This window comes from Quercus lobata, chromosome 3 (assembly GCF_001633185.2).
Source record: "Quercus lobata isolate SW786 chromosome 3, ValleyOak3.0 Primary Assembly, whole genome shotgun sequence".
NCBI classification, from domain to species: Eukaryota; Viridiplantae; Streptophyta; class Magnoliopsida; order Fagales; family Fagaceae; genus Quercus; species Quercus lobata.
Genome location: NC_044906.1, coordinates 50821806 through 50838661, shown reverse-complemented (window position 1 = coordinate 50838661; position 16856 = coordinate 50821806). Strand labels below are relative to the sequence as shown.

General features: G+C 33.5%; 1 protein-coding gene and 1 non-coding gene across 3 annotated transcripts; both read left to right on the top strand.

Moving 5' to 3' along the window:
- The first annotated feature begins 3256 nt into the window (after positions 1-3256).
- Positions 3257-3328, top strand: TRNAQ-UUG. The gene has a single exon. It is a non-coding gene; the product is annotated as a tRNA-Gln (tRNA).
- Positions 3329-3425: 97 nt separating this feature from the next.
- LOC115979050 (delta(3,5)-Delta(2,4)-dienoyl-CoA isomerase, peroxisomal) lies at positions 3426-16650 on the top strand. 2 transcript variants are annotated; one of them, XM_031101003.1, is made up of 2 exons: positions 3426-4163; positions 5168-5543. In XM_031101003.1, the coding sequence occupies exons 1-2, from the start codon at positions 3527-3529 to the stop codon at positions 5356-5358; spliced, it is 828 nt and encodes a 275-aa protein (XP_030956863.1). In that variant the 5' UTR covers positions 3426-3526; the 3' UTR covers positions 5359-5543. The 2 variants fall into 2 exon arrangements, with proteins under 2 accessions (XP_030956863.1, XP_030956864.1); XM_031101004.1 differs by lacking the exon at positions 5168-5543 and adding an exon at positions 16307-16650 and having other exon boundaries at positions 3440-4163.
- Positions 16651-16856: the final 206 nt, after the last annotated feature.

Sequence of the window (16856 nt, the reverse complement as noted above, 5' to 3'; positions counted from 1 at the left end):
GCTAAACTATATTTACGTAAGAATTAAATTAAGGATATTGATTTACACATCCTTCTCATTGCACATCATCCCTACACATAATCTATTTTACGTTTTAAATATGAACATTAATAAAATTTAGAGATATTACACATAAAATTATGGACATTATGTGTAAAGAGGTAATTTGTAAAACTAAAAAAATGAATGGTACAAAGCGGGATGAAACAAAACAGGATCCTTTCCATTTTAAATCCTGTTCATTTTGTCTATTTTGCAATTTAGATTTTATTTTTTAGATCTAGTGTACAAACAGCCACATCATTTTCAAAATGTAGATGAGCTGTATGGATCAGCAATGTATCAATTTTTATAGAACCACTGTTAAGTATTAATTATCATGTGCCCATATGTCTAAATGAATGAACATATTTTTACTATTTAAAAAATATTTGTTCATGGCTTTTTTAAGAAGTAATTACACATAATTTTGTAGTGTAAAATAATGACTTATTTTTTTCTTTCACACAATAGTAGATTTCACTAATTAAATATATAGAAGAGCTCAATATTCTTGTAAGAGGAGGAAGTATACAATCATTGTATGATTGGAGTCTTATAATTTTCTACGCTGTTTAATCCTTAATTTGTATACATATAGTTGACATGAATTATATATATTGTGTTATTCTTCAGCACCCCAACATGGAATTATCTTGTTTATGATTTTTTTCGTTTTTGATGAACATGGAACTACTGCTTTCTCAACATCATATCTGATAAATTCCATGCTTGATTTTTATCAATAAAGGTTTATACGTAGAAGCCTTCACAAATTAATGTAGAAATATTCATTAAAAAAATAATAATAATAAAGAATATTTCTCATCATTTTATCACTTGCTGCTAAATTGGTGTTTGATTTCGTCATGATGTCATTGAGACATCAAGATAAGAATTATCAATCAAACAAGATGGTGAATCCTTACCTGTTGGCTCCCGGGCCAATTCCACGAAGGCAGCATGTGAGGGTATCAAGTATCAACCTTTGGCATTGATTCTAAGAGCATGCCGAGTGATCCTTTTAATTTAGTTCACTATTTTGTTTTTGAAGAGACAAATGTTCACATTTTAGTCAACTTTTGAGGCTTAGTAGAAAGATAAGGTAAGATCTTTTTTTTTTTTTTTTTTTTTTGAGAAAGGAAAGATAAGGTAAGATAAGGAAACCATGATGTGAATTTTTTGCAATATGGGAAGCTTCAGCTTTCATAGTTGTATTCAATTAATCACTATTCAGTAGTACTAGCTAGGTCCCAAAACTGATGGGCGATCAAGTCCTCAAGGTGGTTATGCAGTCGACAATATTAGGAATTAATGATCATGCCATATTATTCACGAAATACATAATCATTCCTTTCATCCTCACATCGTGCATCATTGGAAAAATTAAACATGTTCATCATAACATTTATCACCTAACCCTAGCATGCTATTCATTATATTCTCAATTTATAAATAAGCACTTCATAATCATCATGCTAGAGTTTCACTCAAGAACATACTTAAATGTTAGTCCATTTCATCAAATTTCAACATATTGTGCAATTTCAAAATTAAACTAAAACGGGAACTAAACTAAGGTTTAAATACACACATGCATGCATCTCCTCTTACAAAAAGTTCGATGGGGGATTACTTGATAAAATAGAGTAGGCTGCTGCCCTTGCTTCCTTGAGGCGTCGCCATGAGCTTTCTACCGTTTGGATAATTTTTTTTTAATTATCATTTATTTGAACTTTGATTCTATGTTGTTGTGTATATGATTTTGACAAAGTTTTAAGGTTTTTTATTTTTTTCATGTTGCTATGGTATATCTTTTTGTTTTTTAAAAAAAATTATGTTATTATAGGCAAGTGATTTTTAGTTTCTAGTTCACTTGTAATCAAAATGAAGGAGTGCTTTGTAATTGTCAATTCATGTTACGCTTAATCATTTATAAATGAAGAATTTGATGTTGACTTTGCTACCTTTAAAGCTATAATATTATTAAATTTGTTTGATTAGTATACCAATTTATATTTAGATATTACTAAAATTACTAATTTATATTTAGATATTACTAAAAAAATTTTGATTAGTATACTAATTTATATTTAGATATTTAGAAACTTTAGTGTTAGTGTAAACATAGTGATGTATGCTATGCAAATTACATCATATGATGCAAATATTTGTTTTTTTATGGATGAATCATAAATTACGTGATTATTCAACATACAAATTAAAGTTACTATCTTTCTTTTCTTTTCTTTTTTGCTTTAAATATGAAAATAAGTAGGATTTTACGATTCACGATTTTATCTACCTCCCACAATCCTATGTAGGATCCCAATTTTGACAACCTTAGCCATGAACCTCGAACCTTTCATGTAAAGTATCACTACCCTATTATTAAAATATTTTTATGATAACATTATTTGTTGATGAAGTATTTTGGATTATAAAAAGAGTCTACTCTACCCCAAAGTGAGAATCATCTTCCTCCTTTCCTTTTTTTTTTTTTTTTTTTTTTAATAATTCTATAGTTGGTGAGAGTTAGGAGATTTGAATCTTGAATGTCTCAATTGGAATCACCAAAATGTGTCTATTGAGTTAGAGTCCAAATCTTCTATCTCACTATTCCTGTTCCACTATATACTCCACAAATAAAAACATGCTACTTGTCTATCTAATTTATTAAATGCTAAATTTATGTCTTATATTATTTCAATTTCCTAAAATAAATAAATAAATAACTCATCATATTTAGGTAATTGAAATAATAGAATGCATAAATTTAGCATTTAATAAATCAGATGGACATGTGGCATATTTTTATTTGTAGAGTATATAGTGGAGCAAGAAGAATGAGACAGAAGATTTAGACTCATTGAGTTACAAGACTTTTGGCAAGAATCGGCTTATTGATAGAACGATATATAATTAAGTGATGTCTCATAAATGAGATACATAAGGATAATTGAAAATAATTCAACTTAAAATCTTTCCTACACAACTTTCTTAACTTAATTCAATAACTAATGCTACAACAATAATGACAATTGCCAAGAACTTTGTCATTTAATTGGCATCTCTCTAATCTCTATGCTTCTAAGGGAGATGTTTAGAGTTTCTCTTATTCCAAAAAACAAAAAACAAAAACAAAACAAAACCAAAAGAACTGAATAACGATAAACTACGATAAATATAATAACGTAAACAATGTTTTCAACAGAGAGGTTCTATGGTGTAGTGGTTAGCACTCTGGACTTTGAATCCAGCGACCTGGGTTCGACTCCCGGTAGGACCTCAATACTTATTATTCACTTTTTAATAATAATTTTCCCCTTTTTTTTTTTTTTTTTTTTTTTTTTTTTTTTTTTTTTTTCTGATAAAATTTTTTAACCTTTTTCCAGAACTGTTTTTCGTTTATCTACTCCGATTTACCATCACTTTGCTTCCTTTGCCTCTCCAACCTTCCAAACAGAGAATAAGCCAATAAACATCAATGGAGAAATTCAAAACCCTAGAAATCTTGCAGAAAACCCCAAACTCCCGCGTCTTCCACCTCTACCTGAACCGTCCATCTCATCGCAACGCACTTTCACGTGACTTCTTCTCCGAATTCCCCAAAGCCCTCGCCTCCCTCGACCAAAACCCTAACGTCAACGTCGTAGTCCTCTCCGGCGTCGGAAACCACTTCTGCTCCGGGATCGACCTCGGAACCCTTGGCTCGATCTCCGAAAATTCCGACTCCGATGACCGCGGGCGCGGCGGAGAGAAGCTCCGGAGAAATATCAAGTACCTCCAGGACGCGGTCACCGCGATCGAGCTGTGCCGGAAGCCGGTGATTGCTAGTATCCAAGGGGCGTGCATTGGCGGTGGAATTGATATCGTGACCGCCTGTGACATAAGGTATTGTACGGACGACGCGTTCTTCTCGGTGAAGGAAGTTGATTTGGCAATAACCGCCGATCTCGGAACGCTTCAGAGGCTGCCAGCGATAGTCGGGTACGGTAACGCTATGGAGCTGGCTCTGACGGGTCGGAGGTTCTCGGGTTCGGAGGCGAAGCAGTTGGGTTTGGTTTCTAGGAGTTTCGGATCCAAGGAGGAAATGGATGAAGCAGTGAGACTTATCGCTGAGGGTAAGTTCTTCTTTTCACAGTTACTTTTTTACTGTCTGGTAAATTTGTATGTGATTTTAGAATACCAGTATTTTGGCTGAATGTGGCAGAAAATCGAGTTTATTTCTGATATGGATACTTTTCAAAGTTATTTGGAAAATTGAGGAGAGAAGCAAATTTCTGATTTCTGATTTGTTTCTTAAATGTAAAAGGGCAGCATTACTTGATAAATTTTACTTTGATTAGGAGAAAAGGAAAGACAGTTTATAGAATATGTGTTTGGGTGCCTCTTGCTCAAGATACTTTTCTCACTCCAATTGTCAGAGTTATCACCCTTGGTAATAATCTTAAGCAGAAGGCAATAATTATATAGAATATGTGTTTTAGCTACTGAATTTTTGCTTAGTGTAAGGAATGAGAAACTTACTACTGTCATTTTGAAGCACCATATGAATTCGCAATTGAGATCCCTTATGTCCATGGTTATATACATTAGGATAGGAACGGAATCTTTAGGAATAATATCAAACTTTGTTATTTCATCCCCCCCAGTATATAGATGGTTAATTAGTGTTCCCCGCCACCCTTTCAAAAGTTAACTAATCATCAAATTGCTTCTTTCAAGTTAGTAGAAGATGTTTAGAATTAGAATATCATGTGCGGAATGGCAATGAGTTGGCTGTTGGGGGAATATTTGTGTGCTCAAGTTTCACGCTAGTTCTTTTGGTTTAATTTTGTTTGTCCTCAATTGAGTTAGTCTTATGCAATACTCAAAATCTTAGTAGCACATTTATTTTCGCAAATAGGAAGAACTCCAATGAATTTTACATTGTTTAGGAGAAAAGGAAAGATGAAATAGAAACAGATGAATATGGTAATGCAGAGTAGAGTAAGCATTTCGTTCTCAGTGCTCAAAATACTTTTCTGTCACTCTCCCAAAATGCCAGAAGTATCATTATCTTAAAAATATTCTTTAAGAAAATGGCATTTGTTTACTCTTTAAGTACTAATAATGTTTATGGCAGATATTGCTTCCAAGTCTCCCCTATCTGTCACGGGAACAAAAGCAGTGTTACTAAGAAGTAGGGATATGAGTGTGGAACAAGGGCTGGATTATGTTGCTACTTGGAACTCAGCTATGCTGTTGTCTGATGATTTAACGGAGGCAATCTCAGCATACACCCAGAAAAGAAAGCCTGTTTTTGCAAAGCTCTGATGGTGCATGCAAGGCCTGCATTTCACTGTATTATCTATTTATGTTTTCAGCTAAAGAATTAATACTAAAGCTACGTAACTGTCCAAATTAATGTGTCTATACTCTATACATTTAAATTGGAAGCTGGCTAGATTACCGTCTCAACCTTGTAATAAGTAATATATATAGTCTCTGTATTACATACAGCTATTTCCATGCATCATGTTAGAATTTTTTCAGGACTAAAACTAAGATGTCTGAATAAATGTTCAAACCCAAAAGGCGAAGAGTACCTAAAACAATTCATGCCTATTAAGGGCCTGTTTGGATACAGCTAAAAACTGAAAACTGAAAAATACTGTAGCAAAATAATTTTTAAATGTATGAATAGTACCGTTGGACCTATTTTTAATAAAATAAATTACAGAAAAGTGAGGTTTGTGAGTTTCGTGAACAGTGCATAGGATCCACTGATGTACTAAAAATGGTTGAAAATTCAAATATTATGGCTACTGTTCATGAATAGTAGCCATAACAGTAAAATTTGTCCCCTAAACGCATGCCAAAAAAAAAAATACCAGACGCAGACGCGTTGGCTTTTTCAGCCAAATCCAAATGTAACCTAAATCTCATGATTAATTAAATAAGTTTTATGATTAAAATTACACATGAATAGTCATTTTAGATATAAACTCTTAACCGTTAAATATTATAGCAAATGTGTAAAGTATAGCTATTTTTCAAAGATTTTTTTAAAAGCACCCTATTAGTTCAATCTAAAATTAAATTTGACGTACAAAGTGATTATGATGGATACGTTAAAAAAGAAAAATAATTGAAGTCACCAGTTTTTAACTTGGGGCTAGTTTAAAAAATATTCATTTAGCATTTTGTACCATAAAATGAATAAATTTTTTTTTTTTTTGAGGGGGCATAAAATGAATAAATAGGTCTTGATATCTTGTTGCTTGCCAAGGGGATGGTTCATGAATATTCCTTATTAGAAAAAGAGAGAACTCAATTTTTGTTATGGGTCCCTTTGGATACAACTTATTTTTCCTGAAATTAAAAACTGAAAACTGAGAACACTGTAGCAAAATCATTTTTAAATGGGTAAATAGTATCGTAGGAGCCATTTTTAATATTTTTAAATACGTGAACCGTGTATGAAAAGCGCATAAATAGTATATGCACTATTCATGAACAGTGATTTTTCTCTGAAAGTCAATAACTACGGCTAAAAAAAAAAAAAAAAACGCTTTTGAAAGCGCAAACGTGTATTCAAACCAGCACTATTCCCAAACACACGTTTTGCGTTTTCAGTTTTTTTTTTTTTTTTTCCGCGTTTTAGACCAATTTTTTACTGTTCATTCACTGTTGTGGCTACTGTTTATAAACAGTAACCGTAATATTTGACTTTTTCCGTGAACAGTACACGGTGTGCACTGTTCACGGACCCACAAATTTTATTTTTCAGTCACATTTTTATTAAAAATAGGTCCAACGATACTATTCATATATTTAAAATTTATTTTGCTACAGTGTTTTTTAGTTTTCAGCTGTATCCAAACGGACCCTATTACTACCACCTCTTGGATTATTCCTTGGTTCTTGCTTCGTGATCATCCTCTGGAAACCTGGCTTTGAGACTCTTAAAGGTTGGTCTAGCATATTTCGGCCTTTGGTCTCTTCTCTTGCTACTCTTTTTTACTTTTGGGTTTGGGTTCCAAAGTTTTTGGTTAGAAATTGGTTTGCAATCAAATTTTCCTCAAGAAAAAGAATAACAAAGTACAGAGTGGCGTTGCCCAAAAAAACGATATCTTTACATTTTTCTTGGACACGTTCCAGGTACACCGTTTCAGTCTTCAGATATTCATCGGCTTTTTCCTTTGCTGTAACGCGTCACACACAACTTGGAAGGGCCCCAATCACATTTTCGCCAAAAAAAAAAAAACAATCATAGTAGAAATCTAGCAACTTCCTCATCCCTCTATAAAAAATAAAATAAAAAAGACCACCAAAATGGTGTATGCTCAAACGTTTTTCTATTTTTTTTAAATATTACTTTTTATTTATCTAAATTTGGGATTTATGTATTTTTTATCGTGATTTATATGTTTTTTAATAACCGAAGCACCTAGAGTGTGATATGATGTATCAAAAAAAATTAACATACACACAAATACATATATCATATCACACTTCTAGGTGTTTTGATTATTAAAAAACACATAAATCTCACTAACAAACATATATAAACCTCAAATTAAGATGAATGGAAAGTAATATTTAAAAAATAAAAATTTAAAAAGACTGTAAGTACTCGCAACAGGAGTGTGAAGGGACTAGTAGAAACATGTTATTTTTTTTTTTTTAAATTACACATCATCATATTTTTATTCAACCCCATTTATCAATTGGGTTGCAAACATCAAGATTAGTGATCGTGTTCTAGTGTAAATTTAATTCCCAACTTTTGACACTTTATTACAACTCCATTTCACAACTTAATACAAAGATAAGGTGGGATAAGGAAGCCGTGATACAAATTAGCATGAAATATATGCTTGATTGAAGCAATATATATATATATATATATATATCATATCATATCATATTAACATATTATATATAATAAAAGTTGGGCTTAGAAGCCGTGATTGTGCCAAGTGGCTTCACCAAATTACAAAAAAAAATTTAGAATTTTTAAAAAAATAGATATAATTTTTTTTTTGTCTTTATCGTCTTATCCTATAATTTCTAAATTGATAAAAAATATTAATTTGATTACAATCCAAATTCTTCATCTAATCCTTTTTTTATTATAATTTTTAAGTTGATAAAAAATATCAATTTGATTACAATTCAAAATCTTCAGCTAATCCTTTTTTTTTTAATTATATTACTACACGTAGATACAATTTGAAGGGGAAAAATGTGGATTTTAAAAAAAAAAATTATAAAAGACTTTTGTAAGGACGCGATTTGTAACAAACCGTAACAGTGTTGGGTTCGCACATAAAAAGACCCAAACAATATCATTTGTAGAACGTGGGTTTGAAAGGCTAGGCCTTGGTCGCCAAACGGTGGGTTTTTCGTGATATCCATACATGGTTAAGTCGTCTTCGCCCTAGGAGTCTTTCTCCTGGAGGCGAGCTTGGAGACTCTGGTTTTTGGCCATTTTTCCCAGCCCCCTTTCTGGATTCTAATCTTTCCCTTTTATACTCGCATGCGTTCCTTATCCTTCGTCCACGTGTAGGATCGACTTTTCCTAAACTGATACTTGTCCCATCAGCCCATACCCAGAGTGGTTGGGGGTGGTTGTAAAAGCTGAAGAGTATGGCTCTGTCAGGTGCAGAGTATTGAATGGCAGTAAGGGCAGCTTTCCCTAGTCGTTATACTTTCCAGCGTATCCTTTCTATTAACCCAAATATTTTAAATTCTCTTCCAAGTTGGTCATATACCATTTTTGCCCTTCCTTCCAGTGAGACTTCGGACATGCCGAGGACTGAATCGATCTCGGCTGTATCCCAAGGTTATTTCGTACTTATATTGCCGAGCCTGGGCCGTAACCTTCCTCGGCTTGGGCCTTTGGACCCCAACGAATAAATGGATCTGACCCACGAATTATTGGGCCCCACAATAGCCCCTCAAAACCCTGCTGTCCAACCTCTTGGTTAGAGAGGAGGGTTTTGGTAATACCGAGCTTTTATTACAGCTCGTTTAACTCAGCCCTTTATTAATGTTGGCGTTTCTTCATCTGCCCAAGAAATGTACCGGTCTACGAGACATTCTTCTGAATTTATTCACAACGCGTTCATACCGTTTGGCTATCCAAAACGTGCCTTTAATAATTTCCCTTTACGAGACCATTTAAATTCAATGGTTATTGATGGTGTGGGGAAGTGGAACGGATATATTCTCGTTTACAGATTTTCTTGGAAATCTGAACAGATTAAATACCTTCCGTTTCGCCCTTCATATAAAAAGAAGAAGCAAGAGGTTATTTCTCCTGTACATAAATCCTTTTAATCCCTCTGAAATCTGAAACCTTTAGACTCCTCCAGAGTTTACTTTACCCACTAGTTATACTTTAATTTGTAATTCGTTCGAAGTAGGAGTAAGTAATGAAGGAGCCATACCCTTCTCAGAAATTCCATGTTCTTTTGAAGCTAAAAATGGCTCGGTCGGGGCAAGGATAGCAGAAACTCAAGATACTTCTCACCCTCCTTTCAGCCAAAATCCGAAGCAGGGGCTCGTCGCGTCAGGCTTTTGGCGCGACTGAGCTGGGGTCACCCATTATCAGTACCAGCCGCTCTCTTGCGAGCATAGCTAACATGGCACCAGCGTGTTAGGAGTCAGGACTGACGCAGGGACCAAGCATCTCTGCTTCTTCCTCTCTTTCTTCACTGATACCTCATTTTACCTCTCTTTCTTCTTCTTTCCACCGCTAGATTCATCCTGGCGCTTTTCCTTCTTCCTCTTTTTCTCCTCCTTCTTTCTCTTCTTCTCCTCCTTCTTTCTCTTCATCTCCTCCATCTTCTTCTGAAGAAGGTCCTCCTCTCAATATGGGCGCTACTGGGGCAGAGTTTAGAAGGATTTCGGAGACGAGTTTAAAAAGACATCTGACTGTTTATTTGTTATATTATTGTTGTTTTCCTTTTATTATTTTTGTAATCCACCTTCTGTATAGGCTTGTTTAAGCCCTTCTTTGTACGTTGTAATACCTTTTTATATTAATAAAAAGTCGTTATTGCTTTATTTCACACATTCTATCTCTTTACTTCTGAAATGGTTATGTCGTGAATAGACATACTATTTTGTGAATTCTTTTTATTTTTGTACTTTGACCGATGTCTAAGACCAAAATCCTAGTTAATAAAAAGATCTTACTCTGTGTTTATAGACACTATCCGACTTAAAACTACTGAATCGAATAAGTGATACTTAGGGTTGAAACCCCTATTAAAAAGAAAAAGAAAGGAACATTATGATGAACTTATTGAGGCGGCCTGGCACAATACCGCCGACCTTAGAGCACAATACTTAGGGCCGAAATCCCTTATCAAAGAAAAATGCGCTATTATGAACTTACGAGTGCTGTTCGGCACAATAATACAGACTTGAATTAATGACACTTAGGGTCAAAATTCTTGCTAAGGAAAAGATATTATCACGACTTTAATAGAGTTGTTTGGCACAACAATGCCGACCTACGGAAACAACACTTACCCCCAAAAATAGCCGAGATGACAATTGAATGCTCGGTGCGGTGCAAGAAGTAATCACCCGAAGACATATAACCCAAAAATGAACAACCCCTCCAGGTTGCTGAGTAATAGGGCGTTTCACCATCTTCTTAACAACTTTAATAGCTTTAACCTTTTATGGTATTTGAGCCAAGGATTGAGTAACTTTAGAATTTTTATTAAGTAGCCGACCTTACGAAACTCAGTCTTTCTTCCAAAACTCAGTTTTTCATCTAAGTAGTTGGTTTCCCCATAGGTTTGAGTCCGAGGACCATACAATACCTTAGTTCTGTCCAAAACTCAGTTTTCTCATCTAAGTAGTTGGTTTCCCCATAGGCTTGAGTCCGAGGACCATACAATACCTTGGTTCTGTCCAAAACTCAGTTTTCTCATCTAAGTAGTTGGTTTCCCCATAGGTTTGAGTTCGAGGACCATACAATACCTTGGTTCTGTCCAAAACTCAGTTTTCTCATCTAAGTAGTTGGTTTCCCCATAGGTTTGAGTCCAAGAACCATACAATACCTTGGTTCTATCCAAAACTCAGTTTTCTCATCTAAGTAGTTGGTTTTCCCCATAGGTTTGAGTCCGAAGACCATACAATACCTTGGTTCTGTCCAAAACTCAGTTTTCTCATCTAAGTAGTTGGTTTCCCCATAGGTTTGAGTCCGAGGACCATACAATACCTTGATTCTGTCCAAAACTTGATTTTGATAAGTAATTTTTGATATGGGGCCTTGGCTTTAGGGGAATTAGCTCCTCGGCCAAGCCCCTAGAACCATACATGCGATTGACGCTACAAAGCGCAGCCCTTAGTCAAGAATCACAGCTCCTAGTGAAACTTTACACTAGAACTCTATAACCAGCTATTAGAAATGACAAAGGAACTGTCTCGACCTACCGTCTATGCCAACACACAAGCCTTTCCCACAGACGGCGCCAATTGTAAGGACGCGATTTATAACGAACCGTAACAATGTTGGGTTCACACGTAAAAAGGCCCAAACAATATCATTTGTAGAGCGTGGGTTTGAAAGGCTAGGCCTTGGTCGCCAAACGGTGGGTTTTTCGTGATATCCATACATGGTTAAGTCATCTTCGCCCTAGGAGTCTTTCTCCTGGAGGCGAGCTGGGAGGTTCTGGTTTTTGGCTATTTTTCCCAGCCCCCTTTCTGGATTCTAATCTTTCCCTTTTATACTCGCATGCGTTCCTTATCCTTCGTCCACGTGTAGGATCGACTTTTCCTATACTGATATTTGTCCCATCAGCCCATACCCAGAGTGGTTGGGGGTGGTTGTAAAAGCTGAAGAGTATGGCTCTGTCAAGTGCAGAGTATTGAATGGCAGTAAGGGCAGCTTTCCCTGGTCGTTATACTTTCCAACGTATCCTTTTCTATTGACCCAGATATTTTAAATTCTCTTCCAAGTTGGTCCTATACCGTTTTTGCCCTTCCTTCCGGTGAGACCTCGAACATGCCGAGGACTGAATCGTCTTCGGCTGTATCCCAAGGCTATTTCGTACTTATATTGCCGAGCCTGGGCCGTAACCTTCCTCGACTTAGGCCTTTGGACCCCAACGAATAAATGGGCCTGGCCCACGAATTATTGGGCCCCACAACTTTTAATTTGAATACAATTTAAATTTGTTAAAATTTAAATGATAAAGTTTTACATAATTATACTATTTTTAAATTTTATCCCTTAATTTGAATAAAATTTAAATCTGTTAAAATTTAAATGATAAAATTTTACATAAATTATATTATTGTTAAATTTTAGATTTTCCACAAATTCACTATTTCTTTTATGCATAGCCAGAAATTTACTTCACTTCCACATACTCAACATTCATGGGTGAAGAGAACTATGGGTTTTTTTTTTTTTTTTTTTTTTTTTACTCTGTTGGTACTTGGTAGATATATATTGTAAGGACACAATTTGTAACGACCCATAATAATGTTGGGTACGCACGTAAAAAGGCCCAAACAATATCATTTATAGAGCGTGGGTTTGAAAGGCTAGGCCTTGGTCACAAGACAGTGGTTTTCCATGGTGTTCATATATAATTACATCGTGTTCGCTCTAGGAGTCTTTCTCCTAGAAGCGAGCTGGGAGACTCTGGTTTTTGGCCATTTTTCCCAGCCACTGCTCTGGATTGCTTACTTTTCCTTTTATACTAGCCTATATCCCTCATCCAGCGTCCACGTGTAGGTTCAACTTTCCAAGACTGATATTTGTCCCATTAGCCCATACTCAAAGTGGTTGGGGGTGGTTGTAAAAGCTGAAGAGTATGGTTCTATCAGGTGCAGAGTATTGAATGGCAGTAATGGCAGCTTTCCCTTTGTCCTTGGTCATTATACTATCCAGCGTCTCATTCTTTATTGACATAGATATTTTAGATTTTTTTCCCGCACTGTTCCTATATCTTTTTTTGCCCTTCCTTCCAGGGGGATCTCGAATATGCCGAGGACAGAATCATCCTCGGCTGTCTCTCAAGACTATTTGGACTTTTATTACCTATCCTCGGCTATACTCTTCATCGGCTCGAGCCTTGGGCCCCAATGCAAAAATGGGCTAGGGCCACAAATTATTGCACTCCACATATATTATCCATTAACCCTTTTTTTTTTTTTGGAGAAAACTTTAACGGACTTGATATGTTTTCATTTTTGTTTTTCTTATTATAATAATAATAATAATTATTATTATTATTATCATATTTTGTGCTCAATAACTATTTAGATAACCATTATACAATCTGACCATATCTACAATTTTGTGGCTAAAGTGAAAATGAGTCATGTTTAGAAAAAATTGTTGCAATTTGGTAAAACCATTTTACATAAGTAACTACTTTTAGTGTTTAAATAAAACACTTAAATTCTTTGGATTTCCTCTTAACACAACGTGACTTTTTTTTTTCTTTATTATTCTTATTATTATTATTATTATTATTATTATATTTTGTGCTCAATAACTATTTAGATAAGCATTATACAATTTGACCATATCTACAATTTTGTGGCTAACATGAAAATGAGTCGTGTTTAGAAAAAATTGTTGCAATTTGGTAAAGTCATTTTACATAAGTAACTACTTTTAGTGTTTAAATAAAACACTTAAATTCTTTGGATTTCCTCTTAACACAACGTGACTTCTTTCTTATTCTTTTTTAGATTTTCCGTTCACACGTTAATTTTTTCATATTATATATAATAAAAGTTGGGTTTAGAAGTTGTGGTTGTGCCAAGTGGCCTTACCAAATTACAAAAACTTTTTTAGAATTTTTTTAAAAATAGATATATATTTTTTTGTTCTTATCTTCTACTCCTATAATTTCTAAGTTGACAAAAAATATTAATTTGATTACAATCCAAATTCTTCATCTAATCCTTTTTTTATTATAATTTTTAAGTTAATAAAAAATATCAATTTGATTACAATTCAAAATCTTCAGCTAATCCTTTTTTTTTTTAATTATATTACTACACGTAGATACAATTTGAAGGGGAAAAATGTGGGTTGTTTAAAAAAAATTTATAAAAGACTTTTAATTTGAATACAATTTAAATTTTTTTAAATTTAAATGAAAAAGTTTTACATAATTATACTATTTTCAAATTTTATCCCTTAATTTGAATAAAATTTAAATCTGTTAAAATTTAAATGATAAAATTTTACATAAATTATATTATTGTTAAATTTTAGATTTTCCACAAATTAACTATTTCTTTTATGGATAGCCATAAATTTACTTCATTTCCACATACTCAACATTCATGGGTGAAGAGAACTATGGGTTTTTTTTTTTTTTTTTTTTTTTTTTTTTTTTTTTTTTTTTTTCACTCTATTGGTACTTGGTAGATATATATTATCCATTAATCGATTTTTTTTTTTTTTTGGAGAAAACATTAACGGACTTGATATGTTTTCGTTTTGGTTTTTCTTATTATAATAATAATTATTATTATTATTATATTTTGTGCTCAATAACTATTTAGATAAGCATTATACAATCTGACCATATCTACAATTTTGTGGCTAAAGTGAAAATGAGTCATGTTTAGAAAAAATTGTTGCAATTTGGTAAAGCCATTTTACATAAGTAACTACTTTTAGTGTTTAAATAAAACACTTAAATCCTTTGGATTTCCTCTTAGCATTATTATTATTATTATTATTATTATTGTTATTATTATAATATTTTGTGCTCAATAACTATTTAGATAAGCATTATATAATCTGACCATATCTATACAATCTAACCATATCTACAATTTTGTGGCTAACGTGAAAATGAGTCGTGTTTAGAAAAAATTGTAGCAATTTGGTAAAGCCATTTTACATAAGTAACTACTTTTAGTGTTTAAATAAAACACTTAAATTCTTTGGATTTCCTCTTAACACAACGTGACTTTTTTTTTTTTTTTTTTAGATTTTCTGTTCACACGTTAATTTTTTCATGTTATATTATATATAATAAAAGTTGAGCTTAGAAGCCGTGGTTGTTCCAAGTGGCTTAGAAAATCGAGTTTATTTCTGATATGGATATTTTTCAAAGTTATTTGGAAAATTGAGGAAAGAAGCAAATTTCTGATATGTTTCTTAATTGACAATATAGGAAATAAGGTCTTGGTTCTTTCATCGTTGATCTTAGTTTGCAGTAACTTAAATCCTATTAGCACTTCTTTTTATTTGTGAGTTACAAATTCATCCTGTGAGGCTTGATCTAGAGCTCCTATTAGAACATTTTTTATTTTTTTTTTATTTTTTTATTTTATTTTTTGTTTAGAAACAGGTAGAAAAAAATGAAAAAGGGCAGCATTACTTGATAAATTTTACTTTGATTACGAGAAAAGGAAAGACATTTTATAGAAATGAGGGGTAGAATATGTGTTTGGGTGCCTCTTGCTCAAGATACTTTTCTCACTCCAATTGTCAAAGTTATCACCCTTGGTAATAATCTTAAGCAAAAGGCATTAATTAACGTTTTAGCTACTGAAATTTTGCTTAGTGTAAGGAATGAGAAACTTACTACTGTCATTTTGAAGCACCATATGAATTCGCAATTGAGATCCCTTATGTCCATAGTTATATACATTAGGATAGGAACAGAATCTTTAGGACTAATATCAAACTTGGTTATTTTATCCCCACACACACACACACAAAAATCAAACAAACTTAGTTATGGACTTCTATGAATGTGATCTGCCATGTATATAGATGGTTAATTAGTGTTCCCAACCGCCCTTTCAAAAGTTAACTAATCATCAAATTGCTTCTTTCAAGTTAGTAGAAGATGTTTAGAATTAGAATATCATGTGCGGAATGGCAATGAGTTGGCTGTTGGGGGAATATTTGTGTGCTCAAGTTTCATGCTAGTTCTTTTGGTTCAATTTTGTTTGTCCTCAATTGAGTTAGTCTTATACTCTTATGCAATACTCAAAATCTTAGTAGCACATTTATTTTCGCAAATAGGAAGAACAAGATGAAATTGAGGCAGCAGAACTCCAATGAATTTTGCATTGTTTAGGAGAAAAGGAAAGATGAAATAGAAACAGATGTATATGGTAATGCAGAGTAGACTAAGCATTTCGTTCTCAGTGCTCAAAATACTTTTCTGTCACTCTCCCAAAATGCCAGAAGTATTATTATCTTTAAAATATTCTTTAAGCAAATGGCATTTGTTTACTCTTTAAGTACTAATAATGTTTATGGCAGATATTGCTTCCAAGTCTCCCCTAGCTGTCACGGGAACAAAAGCAGTGTTACTAAGAAGTAGGGATATGAGTGTGGAACAAGGGCTGGATTATGTTGCTACTTGGAACTCGGCTATGCTGTTGTCTGATGATTTAACGGAGGCAATCTCAGCATACACCCAGAAAAGAAAGCCTGCTTTTGGAAAGCTCTGATGGTGCATGCAAGGCCTGCATTTCACTGTATTTATCTATTTATGTTTTCAGCTAAAGAATTAATAATAAAGCTACGTAACTGTCCAAATTAATGTGTCTATACTCTATACATTTAAATTGGAAGCTGGCTAGATTACCGTCTCAACCTTGTAATAAGTAATATATATAGTCTCTGTAAATATTACAAACAGCTATTTCCATGCATCATGTCAGAATTTTTTCAAGACTAAAACTAAGATGTCTGAATAAATGTTCAAACCCAAAAGGTGAAGAGTACCTAAAACAATTCATGCTTATTAAGGGTCCGTTTGAATATAGCTAAAAATTGAAAACTGAAAAACACTGTAGCAAAATAATTT